This window comes from Felis catus, chromosome B1 (genome assembly GCF_018350175.1).
Source record: "Felis catus isolate Fca126 chromosome B1, F.catus_Fca126_mat1.0, whole genome shotgun sequence".
In the NCBI taxonomy this organism is placed as follows: Eukaryota; Metazoa; Chordata; class Mammalia; order Carnivora; family Felidae; genus Felis; species Felis catus.
In genome coordinates this window covers 137,114,847-137,142,005 of record NC_058371.1, presented here as the reverse complement: position 1 = coordinate 137,142,005, position 27,159 = coordinate 137,114,847, and the positions used below count along the sequence as shown (strand labels likewise).

The following is a 27,159-nucleotide window of genomic DNA, read 5'->3' as shown; positions in this document are numbered from 1 at the left end:
GAATCATCGATGTTTGGATTTCTCATCTTGAACATTTGAGTAAGTGGTGGTATCGTTTGACATGCTGGGTAGAGAGAAGGCCTAGGGGACATCCAGATGGACTTGGTTAGTAGGCAGCTGAAGAGTCATTCAGAACACCAATAGTAAGGTGGGGAGATTGGACATACAGTCCTCCTTGACTTATAGGAGGCAACTGAAGCCTTAGGAGTAGATGACACTAGAACGAATGTGAGCTATAAAAGGAGCGGATCCCTGATACAACCTTGCAAAATGCCACAATCTATGAGGTGAATAAAAGAAGGGGCAGAGCACTCCAGTTTGCTGAGCTTAAGGTCCAGGTGCCTTTACATTTTTTTAATTTTTAAAAAATATTTATTTATTTTTGAGAGAGAGAGAGAGAGAGAGCATGAGCAGGGCTGGGGCAGAAAGAGAGAAGGGGGCAGAGGATCTGAAGCAGGCTCTGTGCTGACAGCCCAATGCAGGGCTCAAACTCACAAACCATGGATCATGACCTGAGCCAAAGTTGGACGCTTAACCAACTGAGCCACACAGGTGCCCTGTAGGTGCCTTTACATTTTACCTCTCTGAAATTTCACAATAAACCTGTACGGTAGTTTTGCCTCCCCTTCCCCTACCCCAACAAATGAAATGGATTCAAGGGTAGGAGGAAAACTGGGAAAGTGAGATTTTCATCAGGGCAAAATGTTGCATGTGGAACATAGAGAGTAATAAATGTGAAAAAAATTCTTGCTTCACACGTTTATCATCAATATTTAATCAAAATAGTCATACTGAATTTGATCACTGAATTTTTGTTACTTGTCCTGATACTTCATTTTCAAAAGAGAAAGAAAATCAACACAACGAACCCATCAGGTGTATGCAGCTGGGAAGCAGGACATAGAGTGTTGTTACTTTGTCAGCATTAATAATACTTATTGGGTAACATGATAAGGAGAAAAAGTATTAGTTAAATGTATTGTAAGTGTCTTATAATAGCTACCCATGGTCTTTCATTCTATCTCAAAGTTCTTAGATGAAAGAGAACCGAGTTACTGTGGACCAAACTCTCCTGTGAAGACACCAAACTACCAGAACAAAAGATGATATGGACCCTTAAAATGAACTAATGACCTAAAGACATTGACAGCAAGGAAGCATATAGTATCTTGTTAGTAAAATCTTTTATTTTGTTTATATATGAAATGTAACACAAAATTCATAAGCCAGAAAATTTAATAATATGAAAGCAAGGAGAAGCTAAGCTGAACCATTTAGCAAAACTAAGCAAAAACATTCATTTAAAATAAATCAAAATTCCATTCTTTTATCCCATTGATTGTGATTAAGCATATCTGTCATATTTCATTTGCAAAAGGCAGAGAAGGATTCAAACTGAAGAGGTGTATGCCTGCTGGTTTTAGTTGCTTCAGTGAGAGCTTTTCACCTATAAGGGATACACAAAGAATAGGTTTGAGCTTCCTCAATCTACTTTTTAATTTTCAATAAACTTTAAATTTTAGAATTAATTTTTTTTTAACGTTTATTTACTTGAGAGACAGAGCATGAACGGGGGAGGGTCAGAGAGAGAGGGAGACACAGAATCGGAAGCAGGCTCCAGGCTCTGAGCCATCAGCCCAGAGCCGGACGCGGGACTCGAACTCACGGACCGCGAGATCGTGACCCGAGCTGAAGTCGGACGCCCAACCGACTGAGCCACCCAGGCACCCTAGAATTATTTTAGATTTACAGAAAAGTTGCAAAGATAGTACAGGGGGCTCTTACATCCCCTGCCCCTGTTTCCCTACCAGTTAACATCTTACTATGGTAGATTTGTTACAACTAATGAACCAATGTTGATACATAATATTATTAATAAAAGTATATACCTTAGCTAGATTTCTCAGTTTCTACCTAATGTCTTTTTTCTGTTCCAGGATCCCATCTAGGACAGCACGTTACATTCAGTTGTCATGTTTCCACAGGCTTCTTTAAACTGTGATTGTTTCTCGACTTTCTTTGTTTGCGATGGCCTTGACAGTTTAGACGAGATCTGGTCAGGTATTTTGCAGAATACCTATGCATCAGTTTGGATTTGGCCCATGTGTTTCTCCTGGTTAGACTGGAGTTACGGGGTTTTGAGAGAAGACCTCGAAGGTAGAGTGCCATTCTCATCACATCATTTCAAGGGCACATGCTATCGACATGACTTATAACTGATGAGGTTCACTTTGGTCACTTGGCTGAAGTAGTTCTGTCAGGTTTCTCCACTATAAGGCTACTCTTTTTTCATCCTTTTCATATATACTCTTTGAAAGCAAGTTACTGTGCAAACCCATTTTTACGAGGTAGGAGTTACACTCCATTGCCTTGAGGGAGGAACACATACATACATTGTTTGGAATTCTTCCGTACTTCGGAAAATTCGTCTGCTCTCCCCCATTTATTTGTTTGTGTAATCATGTATTTATAGAAGTATGACTCATAGATATTTTATTTTGGCTATAATCTTTCCATTTATAATCTAATGCTACTTTACTTTGTTACCTCAGTTGTTCCAGTGTTCACAATTGGGAGCTTTTTCAGTTGTTTTTATGTACCCTTGGTTTACCTACTTTTTTAAGTGTTTCTTTATTTATTTTGAGGGTGGGAGGGGCAGAGAGAGAATCCCAAGCAGGCTCCGTGTTGTCAGTGCAGAGCCCCATCTGGGGCTCGATCTCATGAATCATGAGATCATGACCTGAGCCAAAATCAAGAGTCAGCAGGACGCTTAATCAACTGAGCCACCCATGTACCCCTTTTCAACCTATTCTTAACATAAATCATGTTCTTCTTTGATCTTTGTCTCTTGATTCTCCCATTTCAGGTGTTTGTATGTCTAAAGTTTCACTGTTGATGAATAATGTAGAGTCAAAGGTGATGCACCAGAGTCAAGACCACCAAGGTATTTTACCTCAAACCCACTGATTCAGTAAGATAATTTCTCTGGGGTTAAAAGAAATAGGTCAGATGTTAGGATTCATTATGTATGTGTGGGTATATATTTCATGCAACCTGTCTCATGTGGTTATTTAAATAAACAGCGTTAAACTGGTCTAATTCCACGTGTTTGCTTCTGACCTCATCCTGTCCAGTTTGTGCTATATACCATTATCAGATTAATTCTTCTAAAGTATAGCTCTATTGATGTTACCCCCTTACATAAAGCCTACAGTAACTCCCCACTGCTTACCAAATCAAAGGCCAAATCATCAGCCCAGTTTTCAGTACATTAAATGCCATGGCCCAACTCACTTATAAGTCTTTCATTTCTCATTATTTTCCTACTTATATGTTCCTACCAAGTTGAGTGGACCTACACTCACAAAGATGTTTTCCCTTTTTTGCTTCTACAGTTTCACGAATGCTGCTGCTGATTAGAAGCAACATCCAGGGGTACCTGGGTGGCTCAGTGGGTTAAGCATCTGACTCTTGATTTCAGCTCAGGTCATGATCTCACAGTTCATGAGTTTGAGCCCCATGTGGGGCTCTGTGCTGTCAGCTTGGAGCCTGCTTGGGATTCTCTCTCTCTGACCCCCCCCCCCCTTCTCAAAATAAATAAATTTAAAAAAAATGCAACTGAGTGAAAATGCTGAAGAAAAAACAGAAAGAAGCCACATCCATTTTTATTAATTAAAGCCACATCTTGTGTCAGAAATTTTAATGTTTGTCCCATCTGATCCATTTTCATCCTTGTCTTCCCTGCTCTATGTTCTGGGAGGCTGACCTGTATATTACAGCACCACTTTCCTGCCCTCTGCCTTCCTGTGGGTTCAGCCAGTGGAAAGCCTAGACGGGACATCAGAAAGTGAGATCAGGGTATTTTTTCTCTTGACTACTTCCTTCCTATGAGGTTGCCCCAGGCTACTCCTGTCTTTCTAGTGAGAGGTTACTGTTCCTCTCAGGGCTGCCTTCTCCTTCTCACAGCTCACTCCTTTGGGTTTCAAGTAACTTCTCCTTCCTTGCCTCTCTGAGGCCTAGGGGTGATATAGTTTAAAATTCTTTAATGTTTTTATTTATTTTTGAGAGAGAGACAGAGCACAAGCTGGGGAAGGGCAGAGAGAGAAGAAGACATAGAATCCAAAGCAGGCTCTGAGCTGTCAGCAGAGAGCCTGAGGTGGGCCTCAAACCGGGGAACCACATGACCTGAGCTGAAGTTGGATGCTTAACCAACTGAGCCATCCAGGTGCCCCTAAGGGGTGATATAGTTTAACTGTTTCTAGCCTAGGTTCCAACACCATCCCTGGTCATTTCCCTCTACCTCCCACCCACACCTTTATTGTAAGTAGTTTTCATTAAATCCTTGTACTATCACAATTTCAGTGCCATCTCTTCCCTATTGTGACCTTGATATTCACTTTCACTTTAGAATAAAAAACCACTTCTTTCAAGAAACTTGCTCACCCTTTCTTTTCTTTCTTTCTTTCTTTCTTTCTTTCTTTCTTTCTTTCTTTCTTTCTTTCTTTCTTTCTTTCTTTCTTTCTTTTTTTCTTTCTTTTCTTTCTTCTCTTTCTTGCTTTCTTTCGAGAGAGAGGGAGAGAGAATCCCAAACAGGCCCCATTCTGTCAGCATGGAGCCCAACGCAGGGGCTCGAACTGATGAACATAACATCACCTGAGCTGAAACCAAGAGTCAGCTGCTCAACTGAGACATCCAGATACCCCCAAGAAACTTTCATTTACACATGTCAGTAGAATATGATCTTTCCCTCCTCTGAACTTAAAATAGCACTTGGTCTAAAGTCATTAGTCAAACCTGTCATTTTATTTAAAGGCTATCTAATCCTTTCTTTTAGAGTATAAAGTCTTTAAAGACAAGGAGACCAGCTTATTTATTTTTGTTCCCCATAGGACCTAACAGTGTCCTGCATCGTACTAGGTACTTGATACATTATCTGCTAAATAAATGATATTTTAAAATATATTCTCCATGAGTTATATTTGTTAACCTATACAGAGTTCGCATTCCCTTGAAAAAGAAAGTGACGTATTACTAAGAGTGGGAAAATTAACGTTTTTTTTCCCCATACTCAAAATACATTCTATAGAGGACTGACAAAATCATGTTTATTTCTACTTTACTACATCTTCAATAGCTAATTCTGAGCATCCTGGAAAAATTAGTTGGAAATGAGTTGATTGATTGTCAGAAGTTCAGATTCTATATAGCATTTTCAAATATTCTATATTCTATAACCACCACTTTCAGGGTTCACTTTTCCCAATAGGATTTTCCAGCTTAAACTCACCTTATTATTGATAGATGCTTTAAGCTGCAATCAATTCAAATATTACAAAGCATGTAATTTTCATTTGTTCTACTACTTTGTAGTTATTTACCAAGTTCTTTTGTCAATTTGTCTAAGTAGGGGGCTTATTTTCTACTTTTTTTGTATCTCACCACACTCTGTTATTTTACAAGTGGTAAGTTCTTCATTAATGGATCAAGAGAATTCTGAGAAGTCTAGAAAAGTCACCATCCCTTTATTTACTAAAATATGATTTCAAAACATAAAGCTATTGCTATAGACTGAATGTTTGTGCCCCCAGCAAAATTCATTTGTTGAAACCCTAACCCCCAGTGTGATGGTATTAGGAGGCAGACCCTCTGGGAGATAATTAGATTTAAAGAAGGTCATGAAGGTGAAGCCCCCACAATGGGATTACTGTCTTCATAAGAAAAGAGACCAGAGCTTGATCTCTTTCCACCATTTGAAGATACAGTGAGAATGTGGCCACCTGTAAGCTAGGAAGAGAGCCCCCACAGGAACTGAATTGGCCCACACCTTGATCTCGGACTTCCCAGCCTTCAGAACTGTGAGAAATAAATTCTTGTGTAAACCACCCACCCTATGCTATATTGTTATGGTGGCCCAAGTAACCTAATACAGCTATTTTCTTCATAAGAGGAAACCAAGATCAATCTTTATGTGAAGATAACATTTGAAAGATGTAAAGAATTGTTATTATTGAATCATTACTCAAAATAATGCTAATTTACAAATACCTTAATTATATATATTTTTAAAAAACAGTTTCTGGAACCTACCATTAGTTTTTTTTTTTAGAAAGTATGCATGGCTCTCCTTCTATTGATGTCTCTCTTGATTTGGCAAAGAGAACACTGAGGACAGCAATGGGTCACCAGGTAGTCATCACAAATGGATCCCTGGTTGAAAAGATAAAAGAAATAGAAATTAAAATCCATCTATTAGGAAGTTGGAACTTGTGGATTTTCAAGACACTTTGAAGAGAAGCAGAAGGAACCGATCCTTGGAATTCAGAGTTTGGATGGATACATTTGGGGAAATGTTAATTGATTTTTCCGTATAACTCCTCTTTTTATGACATTGAATGTTTTCCTATACTTTGTAATATTGAAAATAGAAGATATCAATCAACCAAACTGTAAGAGGAAAAACCAAAGAGTTTCAGAAAGTAAAATCTCAAAATTCTTGCTTCCCACACCCCATCCCTGTCTCAGGAAGCTATGTGAGGATACCTCCATCACAATGAGGGAGGAGACCTAGAAAAAGGAAGACGTGGGATATAAGAAACATGAGCCTAACCCAGGAAAGAAACTAATGAAATCTCCAGGCTCATGGTGAAGGAGAACCCAGGGTGAGATCTAAGCATCAGAAATGAAGAGCAACTAGCTCAAAGGGTAGTTTAAGCCAGGGAGTGATTTCATCAAGAAGATAAAAATGATAGAATGTCCAATGTGTTGAATGTGTTGAAAAGAAATTTAGAAAACTGGGAAAGAGTAGTTTTGGAGGTAAAGTCAGTGGAAAACTACTCGTGGCTAAGTGGAGAATTACTAATGAAAATGCCAAGAATTATTAAGACCAGGAAAACAAAGTTTAATAGGAAAGGCAATCTTGTTCACTACATGACGCAACTCTGAAGAGCTAACAGAAGTCTCATAATGTAAGTACCAAATATGGATTTAGCCCAAATTACATATAACAATATTGGAAGGATCGGGGTAGGGAGAGGGTGGAGAAGGAGAAGAAAGGGAAATAAATTCTCATCTTTCAGAGTGGGAGGTCTATAGACAATGCCCCAAACTTAAAACTCAAAAAGTAGCAATACAGTCTATGATTTGGAGATACGGAGGGAAACACTCACAGAGTTCTGGGACTGAGGCAGTAGGGGAGAGAAGTTTGTGGACTACTATTTTTCTTAACAAAAAGTAGATAATCTGGGGCAGCTGCTTGGCTCCATCGTTAAACGTCCGATCTTGATTTCAGCTCACGTCATGATCCTGTTCGTGAAATTGAGCCCTGAGTTGGGCTCTGCACTGACGGCATGGAGCCTGTTTGGGATTCTCTCTCCCTCTCTCTCTACCCCTCCCCCTCAAAATAAATAAATAAACTTAAAACAAAATTAGATAATCTAAAAAAACTATGTGCTTGCAGAGCTTTGGTAAGTAAATTAAAGCCAAACTAGAAAACAGGAGTGGGGTTATTTAGTGGGCCAGAAATTTTGAGTACTTTTTTGGAAATAGGAAGCAGATAGGATTACACTGATGGAGAAAGTAAAACAGAGGTAGGGAACCTGAAACCTAACAGGGTCACGGGCAGGGAATTTGCTAAATAGCGAACTCAAAAACCTGGAAACTCAGGAGGAAGAACAGGCTGGGGAGCAGAAGATGTGAAGTTGACTGAAGCCTGCCTGTGCATTGGGGCCAGTCCAGAGCCACCTGTTGTGGCTTTGCCCCAGGAGACAGCATGCAGATAACCTTAACAGAGGACTCTGATGTGGGCTTTGGGCCCTAGGAGAGGAGAGGGGGAAGTACTGGGGCCATTCTTCACTTATCTTCCAAGAGATCAGATTCCCTAAGACACACTTAAACAAAGGGTAAACAAAAGGTAAAGATATGTTAGCACAGCAGAAAAATCTAAATTTCTCTCACTCATGGGATAGCCAATTGTTTTATGTTTGGTATTCACTGAATGTTTTTTTTCTTTTTTTTAGTTCTTTTCTTCCTTTTGCTGCAGAGGTCTTTCCTGATTCCTTTCGTTCCCTTTAGACGTCCCACTAATTTTTATCTGATTAGTGATTTCCTTTCATTTTTTACCCACAACTTAAAATTATATTTATCTTGAGATTCATCCAGGTTTTTGTGTGTATCAACAATTCCTTTTTATTGCTGAGTAGTATTCCATTATATGGATATATCACACTTTGTTTATCCATTCACCTGCAGGGGGATATTTGGATTGTTTTTAGTTTGGGGCTGTTACAAGCAAAACTGCTCTGAACATTTGACATAAGTCTTGGTATGGATATAAATTTCCTTGGGTAAATATCCAGGAGTAAAATGGCTGGCTCAAATGGTAGGTGTGTTTAACCTTTTAAGAAAATGCCTTTACATTCCTACCAGCAGTGCATGTGAGTTTCAGTTCCTCCATATTTGGCAATGCTGTGGTTTGGTCTGATTAATTTTAGTCATTCCCTTAGTTGTGTAGTGGTATCTCATTGTGGTTTTCATTTATGTTTCTCTAATGACTAATGAGATTGAGCATCTTTTTATGTGCTTATTTCCCATCCAAATATTTTCTTTTTCCACTAATTTTATTTTCATTGTGTTAAGAACACTTACCATGAGATCTATCTTCTTAACAAATTTTAAGAGTACATAACACAACTTGGATGGATCTCAAATAATCATACTGAGTAAAAGAAGCTAGATAAAAGAGTATAGACTGTATAGTTCTATTATATAAAGCTGCAGAAAATGCAAACTATAGTGACAGAAAACATTGGCAGTTAGTTGGGGAAGAGAAGAGGGGAAAGAGGAAAGAATTACAAATGGGTATGAGTAAACTTTTGGAGGTGATGAATATGTACACTGCCTTGATTGTGAGGATGGTTTCATGGGTCTGTATCGTGGGTATATAAACGTATCAAATCATACACTTTACATATATGCAGCTTATTATAAGTCAATTATACATCAATAAAGTTGCTTTTTTAAAAATGGAAAATAATTATGCATAGCTATCAATGTCATACAAAATAAAGTCTTTAGAATGCCTTATTCTTCCTCTTTCTTCCAATCTTCCAAATTTTTGTTAAAACCAAATAACTTTTACTTTCAGACTGTTATTTTTTTTAATGTTTATTTGTTTTTGAGAGAGAGAGAGAGAGACAAACAGAGTGTGAGCAGGCAAGGGGTAGAGAGAGGGAGACACATCATCTGAAGCAGGTTCCAAGCTCTGAGCTGTCAGCACAGAGCCCAACATGGGGGTCAAATTCACGAACCGTGAGATCATGACCTGAGCTCAAGTTGGACGCTTAACTGACTGAGCCACCCAGGCACCTGACTTTCAGACTGTTATTAATTTTTCAGACTTCTAAAGAGCATTAAGAAAATTTGATTATGCAAACTTAATACCCAAAAAACAAATAAATTAATGAAGAAATGGGCAAAACACATGGATAGACGTTTTTCCAAAGAAGACATCCAGATGGCTAACAGACACATGAAAAAATGTTCAACATCACTCATCATCAAATCAAATATTTATCTAGTTTATCTAGAGAAATACAAATCAAAACCACAATGAGATACCACCTCACACCAGTCAGAATGACTAAAATTAACAACTCAGGCAATGACAGATGTTGGAGAGGATGCGGAAAAAGAGGAACCCTTTTGCATTGTTGGTGGGAATGCAAACTGGTGCAGCCACTCTGGAAAACAGTATGGAGCTTCCTCAAAAAATTAAAAATAGAACTACCCTATGACCCAGCAATTGCACTACTAGGTATTTATCCAAGGGATACAGGTGTGCTGTTTCAAAGGGGCACATGCACCCCAATGTTTATAGCAGCACTATCAACAATAGCCGAAGTATAGAAAGAGCTCAAATGTCCATCGACAGATGAATGGATAAAGAAGATGTGGTATATATATACAATGGAGTATCACTCAGCAATCAAAAAGCGTGAACTCCTGCCATTTACAACAATGTGGATAGAGTTAGAGTGTATTATGCTAAGCGAGATTAGTCAAAGAAAGACAAATATCACATGACTTCACTCATATGTGGAATTTAAGATATAAAACAGATGAACATAGGGGAAGGGAAGCAAAAATAATATTAAAAAAAGGAGGGGGAGGGGTGCCTGGGTGGCTCCGTCGGTTGAACGTCCAACTTCGGCTCAGGTCATGTTCTTGCGGTTTGTGAGTTCAAGCCCCGTGTCGGGCTCTGTGCTGACAGCTCAGAGCCTGGAGCCTGCTTCGGACCTTGTGTCTCCTTCTCTGTCTACCCCTCCCCTGCTCTCACTCTGTCTCTCTCTCTCTCTCTCAAAAATAAATAAACATTAAAAAATTAAAAACAAAAAGGAGGGGGACAAAACATAAGAGACTCTTGAATATGGAGAACAAACGGAGGGTTGGTGAAAGGGGTGTGGGTGGGGGGATGGCTAAAAGGGCAAGGGGCATTGAGGAAGACACTTGTTGGAATGAGCACTGGGTGTTATATGTAGGGATGAATCATTAGATTCTACTCCTGAAATCATTCTTGCACTATATGCTAACTAACTTGGATGCAAACTAAAAAAAAAGAGAAAAAAAGAAAGTTTGATTATGGACTAAACCTTTAAATTTTTTTAATGTTTGTTTATTTTTGATAGAGACAGAGTGAGAGCAGGAGAGGGGTAGAGAGAGAGAGGGAGATGCAGAATCCGAAGCAAGCTCCAGGCTTTGAGCTGTCAGCACAGAGCCGGACGTGGGGCTCGAACTCACGGAACACGAGATCATGACCTGAGTCAAGTCAGACACTGAGCCATCCAGGAACTGCTGATTATGGACTAAGCCTTTAAAAAACTAGATAAACTTCATGTTAAACAATATAGCATAATTAAATAAAGCAATGCACAAAGGATATGTACACATAATTTATAGAAGAAATGCAAAAAGACGAAGAAGTTTAAAAAATTTGCTTGATCTTAACTAATAAAACTTAAACAACAATGAAATATCATTTTGCCTCTCTGATGGGAAAAAGGAAAAAAAATCCAGTGTTGGGCACACATATAATGTTAATGGATTACAAATTGATATAATATTTTTGGAGGGGTATTTGACAGTTTCACATTTTGAATGTACAGATACTGAGATCTATCAATCTAATCTCAGACACTATTCCACAAAAATACCAGTGCCTATACAGAAGCATATGTATTAACAACTATTTAATCTGTAATATTACTTAACTCTTCATCAGTAGGGAAGTGATTAAATAAATTATCTATATGGTGGAATACTATTAACACATTAAAAAGGCTCTGTATTATAGACATAAAGGGGGTCTACCAAATATTAAGTGGGAAAAAAAACAAGCTACAGTATGATATGACACCATTAAAAAAATTTTTTTTAACGTTTATTTTATTTTTTGAGACAGAGAGAGACAGAGCATGAACGGGGGAGGGGCAGAGAGAGAGGGAGACACAGAATCCGAAGCAGGTTCCAGGCTCTGAGCCATCAGCCCAGAGCCCGACGCGGGTCTCCAACTCACCGACCGCGAGATGGTGACCTGAGCTGAAGTTGGACGCTTAACCGACTGAGCCACCCAGGCGTCCCGATATGACACCATTTTAAAAGATAAAAACAAATTAGAATAAAAGAGTCCCTCACCCCCCAAACTCCATATGTCCACATCCATAGCTAGAGCTACATCTAATCCATATTTGTATGCCTTACAGGCATAGGAAAAAAACCTAAAAGAGAGTGCACACCAAATTATTAATAGGGTTTATCACTGAGTGGTGGAATTGTGTAAAGGGGTTAGATTTTCACGTTTTACTTCACACAGTTCAGTGTTTGAATTTGTCATAAAATTATGTATATAGCATATATTATTTTTGTGATAAAAAACTAACAAATATTTTTAAATGAACAAATAAAATAATTTCAATGGAATAAAATAAGTTACTAAAGTATTCTAGTCATTTGTTCCCTGTGATGTTAATTTAATGTAGCAACTTGGCTAGGTCATGGTGCCCATATATTCTAGATGTTTCTGTGAAGATTTTTTAGACAAGAGTCACATTTAAATCAGTAGATTTTGAGTAAAGCACATTATCCTCTGTAATGTGGATAGGCATTATCCAATCAGTTGAAGGCCTTAATAGAAAAAGATTGACCGCCCCAGAGCAAGAAGAAATTCTGCCAGCAAGTTGCCTTCAGACTTGAACTGCAACTCTTCCCAGCCTGCCAGCTTCCTCTGCTTTTTGGACTTGCCAACGCTCAAAATTCTATGAATCAATTCCTTAAAATCTCTCTCTTTATTTTCATCTAGATTTCTCTATGTCTATATCATCTATATCTCCTTTTGGTTGTGTTTCTCTGGAAAGCCCTGACCAACACATTCTCCTATCACATAAAGTATAGCTTGTGGTAGAGTGGAATGTGTATGCGTGGCAAGTTACAGTTGAATATTGACAACTTCTGCTGCTGGTGCGTATCTTTGGGCAAGTTACTCCACTTCTTAAAACTTGAAAGCCCTCATCTATAAAATGTGGACCTACTCACTTTACAGGGGTGGTATAAGCATTCAGTGAGGTAACTATATGTAATGTACCTGGGGCTTGGTAAGCTCTGAATAATCCCCTTCCATTGTATGATATCCATACAAATGAGAGCTGCCTATGTTCTAGGGTCTTTAACAGAAACCTAGGAGGAGGTCACATACCCAAAGGATCTGTTGCCACAGCAACTGAATACAAGGTTGCACGTGATGGGAAACACCTACCAATCAAATTCAGGTGATGGACACCATCAAATGGCTTCCAGGTTTAGAGCGATTATTTTGAGGGTGGGAGCATATGTGAATGACACAGTGTTGTAAGAGACTCACAGAGATGCCGTATCGGGTCCGGTAGAGAGTCCTCATTGCGACACTTGTTCCACACAGACAGCATTCATTCATGTCAGCTGCAACTTGACAAGCAAGGCACATGAAACAAAATGTGCCACAGAGACCTGGACACATGGAACCAGAGGCACAAGTTACTCCACTCTGTTCCCACCGCGTTTGAAATTAGTTTGCTTTGACGAATGGCAGCCCCAATCGTGGCTGGTGTTCATTCAGTATGGCTGGATGGGATGGGGATAAAGCTGGAGGACGAGGCAGGTTGGGGACTGGATGATGAAATGCGAGTGCTCGGAGTTGGTTATGAAAGTCATGAGGGACCACTGAAATATTTTAAGAAGGAAGAATGATTTGGTCAGGGTTGTAATTAAGAAATCCTGCCATGAAGCAATTAAGCTTATATTTAGAACTTGTAATTCATTTATTTGAGTCACAATACTAGGGGCTGGAAGATTTAAATATTCATCTCTAGAGTGTTTTAGGAATGTAGTCTTACTATTACTATGATTTGCAGATGTTGAACTAAAGTCTCAAGATGTGTAAGTCATCACCCCAGGTCATTCAGTAAGACAATGAGAGACAATGAACAAGACCACTGTTCCATTTTCTAGGTAAGTTTTTCTGTCTGTGCTTTTTTTTTTTTTTTTAAGGTTTATTCATTTTTCAGAGACAGAGCATGAGTGGGGGAGGGGCAGAGAGAGAGGGAGACATAGAATCTGAAACAGGCTCCAGGCTCTGAGCTGTCAGCACAGAGCCCAACGTGGGTCCCAAACTCACAGAGGGCGAGATCATGACCTGAGCTGAAGTTGGATGCCTAACCAACTGAGCAACCCAGGTGCCCCTCTCTCTGCACTTTTAAATGTACAGTCGACCCTTGGACAATGCAGGGGTTTGGGGCCCCAACCCCCTGCACAATCAAAAATCTGCATGTAACTTAAAAACATTTTTTTAACGTTTATTTATTTTTGAGAGGGAGAGAGAGACAGACAGAGCATGAGAACAGGAGGGAGGGGCAGAGAAGGAGGGAGACACAGAATCCAAAACAGGCTGCAGGCTCTGAGCTGTCAGCCCAGAGCCTGACGTGGGGCTTGAACTCAGGAACGGTGAGCTCAGGACCTGAGCCAAAGTCAGACACTTAACCAACTGAGCCACCCAAGCACCCCTGTGTGTAGCTTTTGAATTCCCCCAAACTTAATTACTAATAGCCTACTATTGCCTTACTTATAACAAACAGTTGATTAATACATAATTTATATGTTATATGTATTATATACTATATTCTTACAATAAAGTAAGCTAGAGAAAAGAAAATGTTAAGAAAAGCATAGGAAGAGAAAACACTGTTATAGTACTATCCGGTAAAAAAAACTGCATATACGTGAACCACACAGTTCAAACCTAGGTTGTTCAGGAGTCAACTTGATTCCAAATTTCAATTTCACTGGTAAGTTAAAGGTTAATGTATTTTCTTTCCTTGTCTCAGAACACTATGTAGACTTGAGGCAGGCAAATAAACCCCAGAGAAAATTTTTTTTTGTAGGCAGGTTTGTTTGTTTCTTTGTTGGTGTTGAGAACTAAGTTCTTTGACATCTAACATCCCCCACCCCCGCCAAACCTACTTTCCCCCAACTTTACTTAGAGAGATCTCACAAAAAGAAAACAAAGCAGAGTCAGAGATTCTTTCTAAAGGCAGAAGCTGGCTGCCTTTAGAATTCTGTATTCTCAGGTATATAAAAAACCTAAATATAGAAATTAAAATAATTCTTTTCTGAGCTCATGTTGAAATCATGGATGAGTAATACCCTTTGTGTACTGGGCACAATGTAGCTATAAAGTAATGAGTTTATATATAACAAAAACAGTCCTTTTTCTTTTCTTTTCTTTTCTTTTCTTTTCTTTTCTTTTCTTTTCTTTTTTAAATCAAGTTAAACTGGAAGTGTGTCTTTTAAATTAATGTCTGGTCCATTTATAATCATTTGACCATATCCACTCATTGTGAGAATCATCAGCTTTGTTACTGTTATCTTAACCCCAGAACTTATTTTAGAAGTAAGACTGGGGCGCCTGGGTTGCTCAGTAGTTTGGGCGTCTGACTTCGGCTCAGGTCATGATCTCACGGTTTGTGAGTTCGAGCCCTGAGTCAGGCTCTGTGCTGACAGCTCAGAGCCTGGAGCCTGCTTCGGATTCTTTGTCTCCCTCTCGCTCTGCCTCTCCCCACTTGTGCGCTGTCTCTCTTCCTCTCAAAAATAAATAAAATGTAAAAAATAAATAAGAAGTAAGACTATTGTTTCATGTGCTGGAGAAAAATTAACTTATAATCAGCACAAGCCTTTTTTCTTAACTTACCATTCATTGCCTGACATGCCAGGTGCTCTGTAATAAGCCAAGAACCTTTACTGTATAGTAAAGGGATGAGGGATGAGGGAAGGCTTTGGCCTTTGATCATTCACCCCCATGGCAATTACAGGGGAATTTCTTAGCACTTACAGACTCCACAGTCGCTGAAGCAATCACACAGGCCTGTCTGCCAGTTGGGGTTCTGGAGTACAGGACCATATCCAGGCTGAGTCACAATGACCATTGGTGACTGAGCTTGCATTTTCGATGCAGGGTCTGAAATAGCAGTGGTCTGAAAAGGAAGAAGTTGGTGTAAGTAGTCAAGTTCGCTCATGGAAACCTGTTTTGGTGCATTCTACTTCAAAGGCGGGCGTGACAATTTAGATTAAGTTGCTTGCTGACATTTTTGATTGATTGAGAGGTTTTTTTTTTTTAATGTTTTATTTTTACTTGAGAGAAAGAGAGAGAGAGAGAGAGAGAGAGGGAGACAGGATCTGAAGGCGGCTCTGTGCTGACAGCAGAGATCCTGATGTGAGGCTTGAACTCATGAACTGTGAGACCATGCCCTGAGCTGAAGTCGGACGCTTAACCAACTCAGCCACCCAGGCACATAATAAAGTTTTTATTTAAATTCTCTTTAGTGAACATACAGGGTAATATTGGTTTCAGGTATAGAATTTAATGATTTATTGCTTACATATAACACCCAGTGCTCATCACAACAAACCCATTACCCATCACCCACTTAATGCATCCCCTGCCCACCTCCCTCCATCCTGGCTGATCTTTGAAGAAGATAATTTCTATCTCTGCCCCCCAGAGGATGGAGGCCCCTGGGGGAAGGAATTGCCTGAACTGGACAAAGGAACAATTGCTTCTCTTGGAGTAAGGGAGCAAAACAGGGTTATTGGTACTGTTTTTAGACAGGTACCTTGTATCTACCCAAGACGGGAACAAATGACCAACTTATAATCATTGTCAGAAGTAGTGAATTGCAGAACACAGTAGGCTTCTCTAAAATTGCACCACCAGCCTAAGCTTTTGTGTGCACACACATCCTTCCCCTCTTGTTTCTTTTATATGTTCCCTTTTATTTTGAATTTATTTCTGATTAGCAGCTGTAAAGGAAAACCTCCCCTGTTTTCTGTCTACCCGCAGAATAGTCCACTTCTACTCACCAAACGTGTGGTATTTTTTCCCACACCAAGCAATTCTGCAATACCAGCTCAAATGCCCTACAGTTCAGCTCAATTCTGACATCGTTTACAGGAGATAGCCTCAGATCCCACAGGGTAAGGGCTCATTTAACAAGTCACTTACCAAAAAAAAAAAAGAAAGAATGAAGATAATCTCTATAAATTCATAGAGAATGATTTCCGGGATATACTGTTAAATGAAAAAAGCAATGTACAAAAGAGTATCTGTCGTTTGACATCCTTTATGTAAGAAATAAAGGAATATATTGGGGCGCCTGGGTGGCTCAGTCAGTTAAGCATCCGACTTCGGCTCAGGTCATGATCTTGCAGTTTGTGGGTTCGAGCCCTGCGTCAGGCTCTGTGCTGACAGCTGGGAGCCTGGAGCCTGCTTCAGATTCTGTGTCTACCTCTCTCTTTGCCCCTCCCATGCTCATGCTCTCTCTCTCTCTGTTTTTCAATAATAAATAAACATTAAAATTAAAAAAATTGAAATAAAAGAATATATAGAAAACAAACATATACAATAAGAATTACAGAAGGAATAAACCAGAAATGAATAGATGTGTTATGCTCAGAGTAAATGGGGTGAAAAGAATGGGAGAATGGAAATGGAATGGTAGGGATGGGGTGACATCAATCATCATGAGGAAGTCACCAGCTAACTAAGTTGAGCCTACTGGAAGACAAAGGGGAGTCAAAACAGGAGAGGTAGGGGGCGCCTGGGTGGTTCAGTTGGTTGAGCCTCCGACTTCGGCTCAGGTCATGATCTCACAGTCTGTGAGTTCGAGCCCGATATCGAGCTCTGTGCTGATGGCTCAGAGCCTGGAGCCTGCTTCCGATTCTGTGTCTCCCTCTCTCTCTGCCCCTTCCCTGCTCATGCTCTGTCTCTCTCTGTCTCAAAAATAAATAAAAACATTAAGAAAAAAATACTAAAAAAAAAAAAAAACAGGAGAGGTAGGGCTAGAGTCCACCACCATGGGAAGAGTCCATTCTGGGTTTTTTTTTTTAATGTTTATTTATTTATTTTTGAGATAGAGAGAGAGAGAGAGAGAGAGAGAGAGAGAGGAAGACAGAGAATGCCAAGCAAGCCTCCGTGCTGTCAGCACAGAGCTTGACACGGGGCTTGAACTCAAGAATCATGAGACTGTGACCTGAGCCCAAGCCAGATGCTTAATTGACTGAGCCACCCAGATGCCCCTGTATTATAATTAATGTTAGAACCACATTGAAAGGAGTGGGGAAGAAAAAGGTAACCATAACATCTTCAGAAATCAGTGTTTTGACTATGTAATGTAAGACTAAAGGTAAAAAGAACAAATATTTATACCCTAGTTAGTAAAGTTGTTTTTCATAAGAGTATGGGTTAGCAATTCTGAAATTTCTTTATATATATATATCCATGATGGGCTTGAATAAATAAATATATTTGTGGATAATGAGGTTGAGGTTTTTTACTATCAGAGAAAGAAATTATAAATAAGGAAAGGAGGAGGGCTATTATGAATCCTGTGTGGTTGGATAGGAACCAGGGGTACAAACTCATGATTATTTACACACACACACACACACACACACACACACACACACACACACAGATATAGATACCTAATATCACTTATTATATCTCTCACGCCCAAATCTTCGTTTCAAAATGCCATTTTCCAACAAAAATGAGCCAGAGTTCATTGGAGAAATGGCTGATTCCAGGGCTAGGGCAGGGAAAGTACAACAGAAAACTGGAACATCTTGTTGCAGGACCAAAAGGCAAAAAAGGGTTCAAGAATGGATTAGAGACAGGACCTCAGAGCCCATCTGATGGCTCTTGCAGTGGCCAAATCTGGGACAATTTCAGCAATGTTAATAAACCAAAATAACTATCCCATAATTCCACTCTGATATAAATAAAAGGATACATTTTAAAATGAGGGGGAAGGTATAGTGCTTTTTTATGGTAGAATTCCCATTAATGAATGTAGAAGGAATAATGGAGATACAAGATCACCATCTGGCAAACACCACAGTGATAATTGTTGAAAGCAAGACTCATAGGTGGATGCTAACACTAGTACGTATTGAAAGTATGATGAGAAATAAGATATTTACATGGTCTCAAAGTATATCCCCCAAAGCTACTTACTAATTATAAAGAAGAAAATAGCATCTTTATAGTGGAGAAATTTGGCAGACACACTACCTTAGCCAAGTAATCAAAATTATCAGTAATGGGACATATTGACATCATGTATTTGTTTATTATCATGCACTGAAGGACACAGCATCATTTCTGTGTTAATTTTACCAAAAATACATACTCAGAATCCACTCATGATGAAGTATCAAGACAAACACAGAGGGAGGGATATTCTACCATATATTTGGCCAGTCCTCTTTAAAAGTGTCAAGATCATGAAAAACAGGTGGAAGGGGACTAAGGAGACATGGGGACCAGATGCATTTTGGGACCCCGAAATGAATCCTGGAACAGGAAAGGACTGTCAATGCTCTCCAACTGGAGATCATGAAGAACACAACTCTAGTTGGACAAGTTGAGTTTATTCCTTATAGCAGGGGAGAAGGCACCCCACGGGGACTGTAGGGTATCTGAGTAACAGGGCATTAGAAGACACTTCAGTTGGGTAGTTTTGGAAGGATCAAGGAAATGGAGGTGATCCAGAAAGTGTAATACAATTCTATGAGTCGGCATATTAATAAATCTTATCTACAGGGAGCACTGACTAGTGCAAGGCTACCCCCTGCAATTGGTAAAGCAGCAGCAATCATTCTTATTAGCCAGGAAAGGAAGACATTTGGCATGTTGAGGCTTGGATAATGTTTAAAGTTCAAATATGTGTTCAAATATGATTATGGAATGCTAGTGTTTTTATCTTGATCCATCACGATTACAGACTAGCCTTACCTGACATGAATACTCTGTGAAATTGTTGATGTGTGAGAGAAAAACATGAAGACCTAGTGTGAGTGACAGCAGGGATGGACCTTGAGGGTATTATGCTAAGTGAGATAAGTCAGACAGAGAAACACAAATATTGTATGATCTCCCTTATACGTGGAATCTAAAAATCAACCAACCAGGCGCACCTGGGTGGCTCAGCATGGAGCCTGCTTGTGATTCTCTCTTTCTGCCCCTCCCACCATCTCTCTTTCTATTTCTCTTTCTCTCTCCCTCTCTCTCAAAAATAAATAAACATTTAAGACCAACCAACCAAACCAACCTCACAGATGCACAGAACAGATTGGTGGTTGCAGAGGGAAGGAATGGGGAGTGGAAGAAATGGGGGAAGGTGGTAAAAATGTACAAACTTCAGTTGTAAAGTAAGTCCTGGGGATGCATTGTATAGCATGGTGATTACAGTTAATAATACCACATTGTATATTTGGAAGTTGTTAAGAGAATAAATCTTTAAAGTTATCATTTAAAAAGGGGGCACCTGGATGGCTCAGTTGGTTAAGCATCCGATTTTGGCTCAGGTCATGATCTCATGGTTCATGAGTTTGAGCCCTGCGTGGGGCTCTGTGCTGACAGCTTGGAGCCTGGAGCCTGCTTCGGATTCTGTGTGTCCCTTTCTCTCTGCCCCTCCCCCATTCACGTTCTCTCTCTCTCTCTCTCTCTCTCTCTCTCTCTCTCTTTCTCTCTCTCTCAAAAACAAACATGAAAACAAATTTTTAAAGTTCTCATTAAAAAAGATTTGTAACTACGTGTGGTCATATGTTAACTAGACCTATTGTGGTGAACATTTCACAATATATACAAATATTGAATCATCATGTTGTAGACCGGAAACTAATATAGTGTGATGGCCAGGCCAGCTTGCAGCAATAGCAAACCCTGGCTGGCAGTACCAGGCACCTGGGGCCACCTGGGTGACAAGGACAGGACTGTTTTTCTCTCCCCTGGGACATTAGTAGGATGACTAGTAAAATCAGGATAAGATCTGTAGATTAATTAGTTAATAGCAGTTTATCAACATCAATTTTCTAGTTTCAATATTTATGCTAGGCTATGAAGAACCAGGAAAACTGGGTAAAGGGTATACAGGGGTTCAATATGTGTTTTACAAAAAAAAAAGCTTCATTGAGATATATTTTATGTACCATAAAATTCACTCATTTAAAATGTATAGTTCAGCAATTTTGGTATATCCATAGTTGCACAGCCATTACTATAACCTAATTTTAGAATATTTTTATCACACACCTCTTAAAATCTGCCCATATCCATTAGCAGTTACCCCCCACTTCCCTTCACTTCACTCAGCTCCAAACAATCTCTAACCTGTCTCTATTGGTTTGCTTATTCTAGACGTTTCATGTAAATGGAACCATAGACTATAGTAGTCCTCCTTGTCTGTGATTTTAGGTACACATGGTCAACCAAAGTGTGGCAGCAGAGCATCCTCCTTCTGAACTATGGTCAAGTCAATGATAGTCAAATGCCTAAGTCATTCACCTCACTTTATCTCATCACATAAGTTTTTTTTTTATCATCTGAAGAAGAGTACAGTATAAGAACATTTTGAGAGACGATGTTCACATAACTTTTATTATAGTATATTGTCATAATTATTCTATTTCCTTATTATTGTTTTTAATGTCTTACTGTCCCTAATTTATAAGTTAAAATTTATCATAGGTATGTATGCATAAGAAAAAAACATAGCATATATAAGGTTTGGTACTATCTGCAATTTCAGGCATCCACTGGGGGTCTTAAAACATATCCCTGGGGATATAGAAGACTGTGTATGTCTTTTGTGACCAACTTCCTTTGATTAGCATAATGTTTTCAAGGTTCGTCTCGGTTCTAGTATGTATCAGTACTTCTTTATTGCTTAATAATATTCTATTATGTATATATAGCATTTTGTGTTTATCCATTCATTAGTTGATGGGCATTTAGGATGTTTCTACTCTTTGATTATCAATGAATAATGCTGTTAGATTACTATTCGTGTATGGGTTTTTGTGTGGACATTTGTTTTGCATTTCTATCGGGTATATACTTAGAATTTGAACTTCTGGATCAAAATGGTAACTCCATATTTAGCATTTTGGAAGGCAGCTATGTTCACCACTGTGCTGCTGACCTAGGTATAGCATTTTGAAGACTTGCTTCAAACTGTTTTCCCAAATGGCTGTATTTTGTGCGAGGGTTATAATTATTGCACACCCTGGTCAAAGTTTGTTATTGTCTGTCTTTCTGGGCTATTTTTGCAACATTTCTCATAAATCTAAAATTATCAAAATATAGCAAAACAAAACATAAAAAAGAATACGGGAAGAGGGGAGCCCCATAGGATTTACAGTGAAAATATAAAAACAATCTGTTACAAATGCTGTAAAAATATATTCCTAAATTCAAGTAATGCATAAAGTAAATACAGCCATTATAAAATTGTTGAATTTCCCTCCCTTATTCTTAGGAACTATTCTAAAGAATTTCCCTTTTTTTGTATAAAATACCGTAAACTGCATCCAGAATAGTTGAAACTTGTTTTAAATTTCCCTTAATAAAGATACATTAAAGATACATTCAAGTGGTTTTTGGTTTTGATTTTTGCTTTATAAAAAAAAAAATACCATAATGGCCTTTTACTGCTGTTTGGCAATAAAGGAGAGGCTAACGATTGTGGATGTCAAAGAAAACAACGTGAAGGAATGTTGTAGTAAGTAAACACAAACCCCTGGGGGCTGATCATGGGGGGGGGGTTGTTATTTGCGGGTGTCCACGTGGGGAGGAGTCGTCTGTCTTGAAGTGATGGAATTTAGTGAACCATCTGGCTGTGCTCGCCTCCCTTCAAGGGAGGAGGTCAAGGAGGCGGAGAGCAGGTCGGTGTCAGGCTGAACCAAGCTGTCAAACCCTCCCTGCCCGTCAGCAGCCCCTGTTTTTTCTTTAGAGCAAAGAGCCCATCTGGCCCCAGTTGCGATCCACGGGCGAGGTGGCCTCCCCGGATGCGGGGGCAGGCTGGCTTCAGCTCTGCCGTGCGGAGTGTGGGGTGGGCTTCTCATCTGGTCTGCCCCCCCCCCCCCCAACCCCGCCACCAAGGATGGTGAGTGCCAGCTGCAGTGTTCCTGCCAGAGAGGAAGGTGTTTTCCAACCCACATTCAGCCTTCCGCTGTCTTTGGTTAGGTGCCGGGCTGTCTCCCCTGCCTGTGCCTCCAAATTCTCCAGGGCAACCCGCCACCGTCCCACCGGCAGGGTTGGCCGCCGTGAGGGGCCGACCGCTCCAGGCATCTGCCCCTCGGGGCCGTGGGGAGGGTCCGCGAGGCTGGGACCCGCTGGTTTCTCCAGCTGGACGCGGCGAGACGCACTGGACAAAGGGAGCGCGGCGGTCAGGAAGCGCCTGGAGGAGACAGCGGCTGGGCATTCGCGGAGCCGCAGAACCAGCGGTCCAGCACAAGGGGGGGGGGGACTGGAACAGGTGCTCCAGGGGCCCCCTTCACCGGCAGCCAGCCGGCCGCCCCGCGTGCCCCAATCACCCAGTCTCACTAGGCATTTACATACATTTAGAAACGTTTTCATCAGCTGGTGTGGGTTGATCAGCTTCCTTCTGATCAGGAAGGAAGACAGAAAGAAAGTAACACGCCTCGCTGATTTTAACGCCTATTAGGTGGGCCCCAGATTCTACTACCGGTGCACTTGCCCAGTTTTTATCTTAATGGGCAGCAACCGCAGCTCTCTGAACAATTTCCTTCTGGCAATCTCATGAAAAAGCAAGTAATTTCAATTCTTTCCTTTCAGGTGCTCACCCTTTCACAACAATTAGCTTGACTTTGGGAAAGGTAAGCCTCCAGTGTGGAATGGAAGCTCTACAAGGGCAGGGAATTCTGTGGTCTGTTTTCGCTGATGTACTTCAAAAGTTTAGTATGGGGCCTGACACACAGTAGGTGCCCTCTAACATTCCCACTACCACGTTCTCTTAATCCCCATCTTGCTGAGGCAATGTGTGATGCCAGTTGGAGATGGTGGGCATCAGACACCGGCCAATGTCCGCTGAAGCAATGGCCCTTCTTCGCAGGACCCTTTAGACTGCCAGAGTATGAGGACTCAGTTTTTCCCTATATCCCAAACTCCAGTACTAAAATGATAGAAGCCAAATTTGGGCCTGATAGCTTCCTACATTTGGGGAAGAAGAGGCATTGCGGGGAATATTTAAAAAAATGCATATGTGTATACAGATGATATAGATACAGATATAGATATAGCTATAGATATATGGTATTTCAGTAATCAAATATCAGAAAAATAGAAGAGGCTATACCACGAAGTGTGTCTGGTTATCTCCAGGTACTTGACTGATAGATTTTTTTTTTTTTTTACTTTTATCTTTATAAATTCGTGTATTGCCTACATAATTACAATGAACACTTATTTCTATTTATTTCTATTCATTCATTCATTCACTCATTAAAAGAGAAGTCCTGGGGAACTTTTTAAATAAATGTTTGTTTATTTATTTATTTATTTAGAGAGAGAGAGATTGAGATAGAGCATGAGCAGGTGGCAGGGGACAGAGAGAGAGAAGGAGACAAGAGAATCCCAAGCAGGCTGCAGAGCCTGATGTGGGGCTCAAACCCACAAACCATGAAATCATGACCGAGTTGAAATCAAGAGTTGGAAGCTTAACTGACCGAGCCACCCAGATGGCCCCATTTACTTCTTTTATAACTAACACGGGAAATACCCAGTTTGGAAACAAAAAACAAACACTGTGATTTAAAAAAATTGTAAAGGGGTCATGCCGATTATCCTAGAGCCGTTTGTATGTTTTTTTTTCCTTAGCCCCCAGCCAATGCCTGGCACACAACTGGCATTCAATAAATACCAGGTGAGTGAGTGAATGTTTCCACCATCTCTCTCAGAGGAAAAACATATTCATGTAACCCGCTTATCTTTTAAGAAGTCTGCATCGTGATTTTAACATAGTAACAGTAATCTGAAAATGGCAGAGTAAAAATTTGTCTGCAATTATAGAATTGTCCTTCCCTTCACCTGTCTTCACTCAGTGTATACTATACGTGTTTATGAATTCCAATTGGCTGCTATTAGCACTTTTAGCAGCATAAGATCTGAACAGTCTCGGAGTACCTTTGAAGTCCAACCAGTGTATTCATTATGTAGCAAAGAGCTACATCCAAAATATCCCTATGCTGACTGCCTCTTAATTTGTGCAAAAATTTACTTTCTCAGTTTAGTGGCGGAAACAGTCTTCAGCACACCCAAGTTTTAGGTTTGTTTCTTTCACTACTTTTGACTTCCTCTTTTAAATATGGGAAATTGTGGGGAGCCAGGTGCTTCCGTGGACTTTAGCGCCGATAACTGAGCCTCAAGAGATTTCTCCTGTTATTCAAAGAAGTTCGTTTCTGCTGAAGGTTACCTACAGGAGTGAGGAAGGCTGCTCTATCCAGCCCAGCCCAGAAGAGTAGTGCTAGAAGGAACCAGTGTCCCAGACATTCATCTGATCTATTTAGCTAACTTTCAAAAGGGTTTTGTAAACTCTCACGTGAGATTTCTTACTCAAGGAAATACCCTCCTTGAAAGTTATAAAACTGAGAGGAGAAAGCAAACACACTCTTACACAGCTCTGTGGTTCAAAGATCATTTCAAAAGTCTAGAGAACTTTAAGTTGCAATAAAATGTAAAACGGTAACAAATGCAAAGCCTCCCCAGGGGCTACAAATCTCTTTGCTTCAGCCTTAAGTATCTAATAGTGTTTAACCCTAGCCATTCAAGATCAGAAATCAACAGTATTTGGGGTGGGGGGAGGTGGTGGTGATAACAAAAGACAACTTTCTTGAAATCTCTCTAGTGCCAGTAACCTTGCTAAGAATTTCTGGGACCTTATCTACAAGAAGCCTGTCTCCCCAGTTCAGTGGTCCTCAATGCTTACTGGGCGTAAAAACCACTTGGAGACCTTGATTACCAGGTAGAATGCTGGGCATTAGACTCAAAAATTGTTATTTGGGTAGGATGGGCTGGCACCCTCAGGGCTGCTGCCCCTGTGCCAAAAGGTGGCCCTTTTGGGTAGGCACAGCTAGGTGAGAATTAGGAAAATAGTACCCATTTCTCCAGGCAGATACAGCCTATGCCAGGGCCTCCAGCTTGCCGAGGCTCCCTCCTAGCCCCACTCCCTCCTCTGCTGTCTGCCTGTGCAGAACCCTGGCATCGTGGGAGATTACAGTGCTAGTGGCTTTGCAGAGCACACTTTGCAACCCGTGGCCCCGGGCTTTTTCATTTCTCTTCTGTTACAAATCCAGTCTAATTCGGCAAGCATTTATCGGGCACCCAATGTATGTAAAGCGTTGTGTTAGATCTGGTGGGGACCGAGGAGATGTCTGTAGTTCTTCTCCACGGCCAGCGGCTCTGCCCGTCACTGAGTAACCACATAGCTGTTTTGTTTTGTGCCATCTTTGATCCCACAGGATCAGAGAGGGAAGGAAAATGCCACTCAGGAAAAAGAAAAAAATGGGGGCAGGAGGAATTGAAAAGGGAATCTTGGTGCACAAGTTTTGAAGAGACTACAAGTCCTTTCTTTAGAATGACCTCAATGCCAGGAAACCTTGCAGAGTTTGGCTCACATTTTAAACATCCTAATTTCACCAATTAGTCTTAGTTACAACTCACCATATACCTGTCTCCTCCGCCTTGGAACACCTCGCTCTTGAGAAGACAGCCTATCACCTTATTAATATTAGCCAATAGCGTTAATATGTTACATTAATCCCATTAATATTAGTCAATCCAGGGACTAAGTACATTGCCTAGATTTTCCTCTTCTTCCTAGTGTTTTTACTGGTGTTAAATTTTGATTTTTTCACCTTTTTTTAAGCTTTTATTTTTAAGTAATCTCTACCCCTAACGTCGGGCTTACGCTCACAACCCCGAGATCAAGAGTTGCATACTCCACCGACTGAGCCAGCCAGGCACCCCGATTTTTTTCACTTCAATTGAAACATTTTCATTTCATAATCTCTCACCTCATTAGCTGTCAAATGTAAGATGAGAAAGGTAACATTTCTAAACATATAAATGAAGCACCAGAATTTAATTTTGAAGCATTCTAGTCTGTTTTCTTACTTTCATGCTAAAAATTCAAGGATTCTCATGATTCGTTAGCTAAATCCAAAAAATTCCGTTTCCGATTTCTAGTATTTTAAATGGACAGATCAAGTAAAATATTTGCAAAGCACAAAGAGATTAGACCAGCACAAGTAAACATGCATACGTATTAACACAAAGAATGAAATTAACGATCAGGTTAGTAAGCACAATATCCAGGATGTGTTTAATGTTGATGAAGATACAAGGCTAACTTAACACTACTCTGAAAAGCATGGCATGTGACACGTGCTTGGCACGTACTTGTTGAATTTGACTAAGTTCTAACCAAGTAGATAAGAAAACATTGGTCTTTCAGCTGAATCTCAAATTACAGCACGCTAGAAATAAAATACTTTTAAATCGAATACTTTTAAAAAACCTGCCCTACTCCCCCCCTGAGTGCTAAGATAAACGTTTAAAGAATTGCTTAATTTTAGAGTACTTACAGTTAAGAAATAGGTTCTGAGCAGGAAGTGTCTTGTGGCTTGGGAGCGAATCTCACTAGAAGAGAAAGATATGTGGAGACAGAGAAGTAAGTGTGTTTCTATTGCAGCACATAGTACAACGAACTGATTCAGAGG

At 40.1% G+C, this 27,159-nt stretch overlaps 1 protein-coding gene across 1 annotated transcript; it reads right to left on the bottom strand.

The window, feature by feature from the left end:
- Positions 1 to 1,165: 1,165 nt before the first annotated feature.
- PLAC8B (placenta associated 8 B) lies at positions 1,166 to 27,159 on the bottom strand. The gene is made up of 5 exons (XM_003985224.5): positions 27,025 to 27,159; positions 15,413 to 15,554; positions 12,911 to 13,035; positions 6,088 to 6,207; positions 1,166 to 1,447 (listed from the first exon to the last, which is right to left on the bottom strand). The coding sequence occupies exons 2-4, from the start codon at positions 15,522 to 15,524 to the stop codon at positions 6,103 to 6,105; spliced, it is 342 nt and encodes a 113-aa protein (XP_003985273.2). The 5' UTR covers positions 15,525 to 15,554; positions 27,025 to 27,159; the 3' UTR covers positions 1,166 to 1,447; positions 6,088 to 6,102.

Coding starts and splice junctions, on each gene's coding strand:
- PLAC8B (XM_003985224.5), bottom strand. CDS start 15,524: ATGCAAGCTCAGTCACCAATGGTCATTGTGACTCAGCCTGGATATGGT. Junction 13,036..15,412: donor CTTCAGCGACTGTGGAGTCT/GTAAGTGCTAAG, acceptor CCATGTGTCCAG/GTCTCTGTGGCACATTTTGT. Junction 6,208..12,910: donor GGACCCGATACGGCATCTCT/GTGAGTCTCTTA, acceptor CTTTTCAACCAG/GGATCCATTTGTGATGACTA.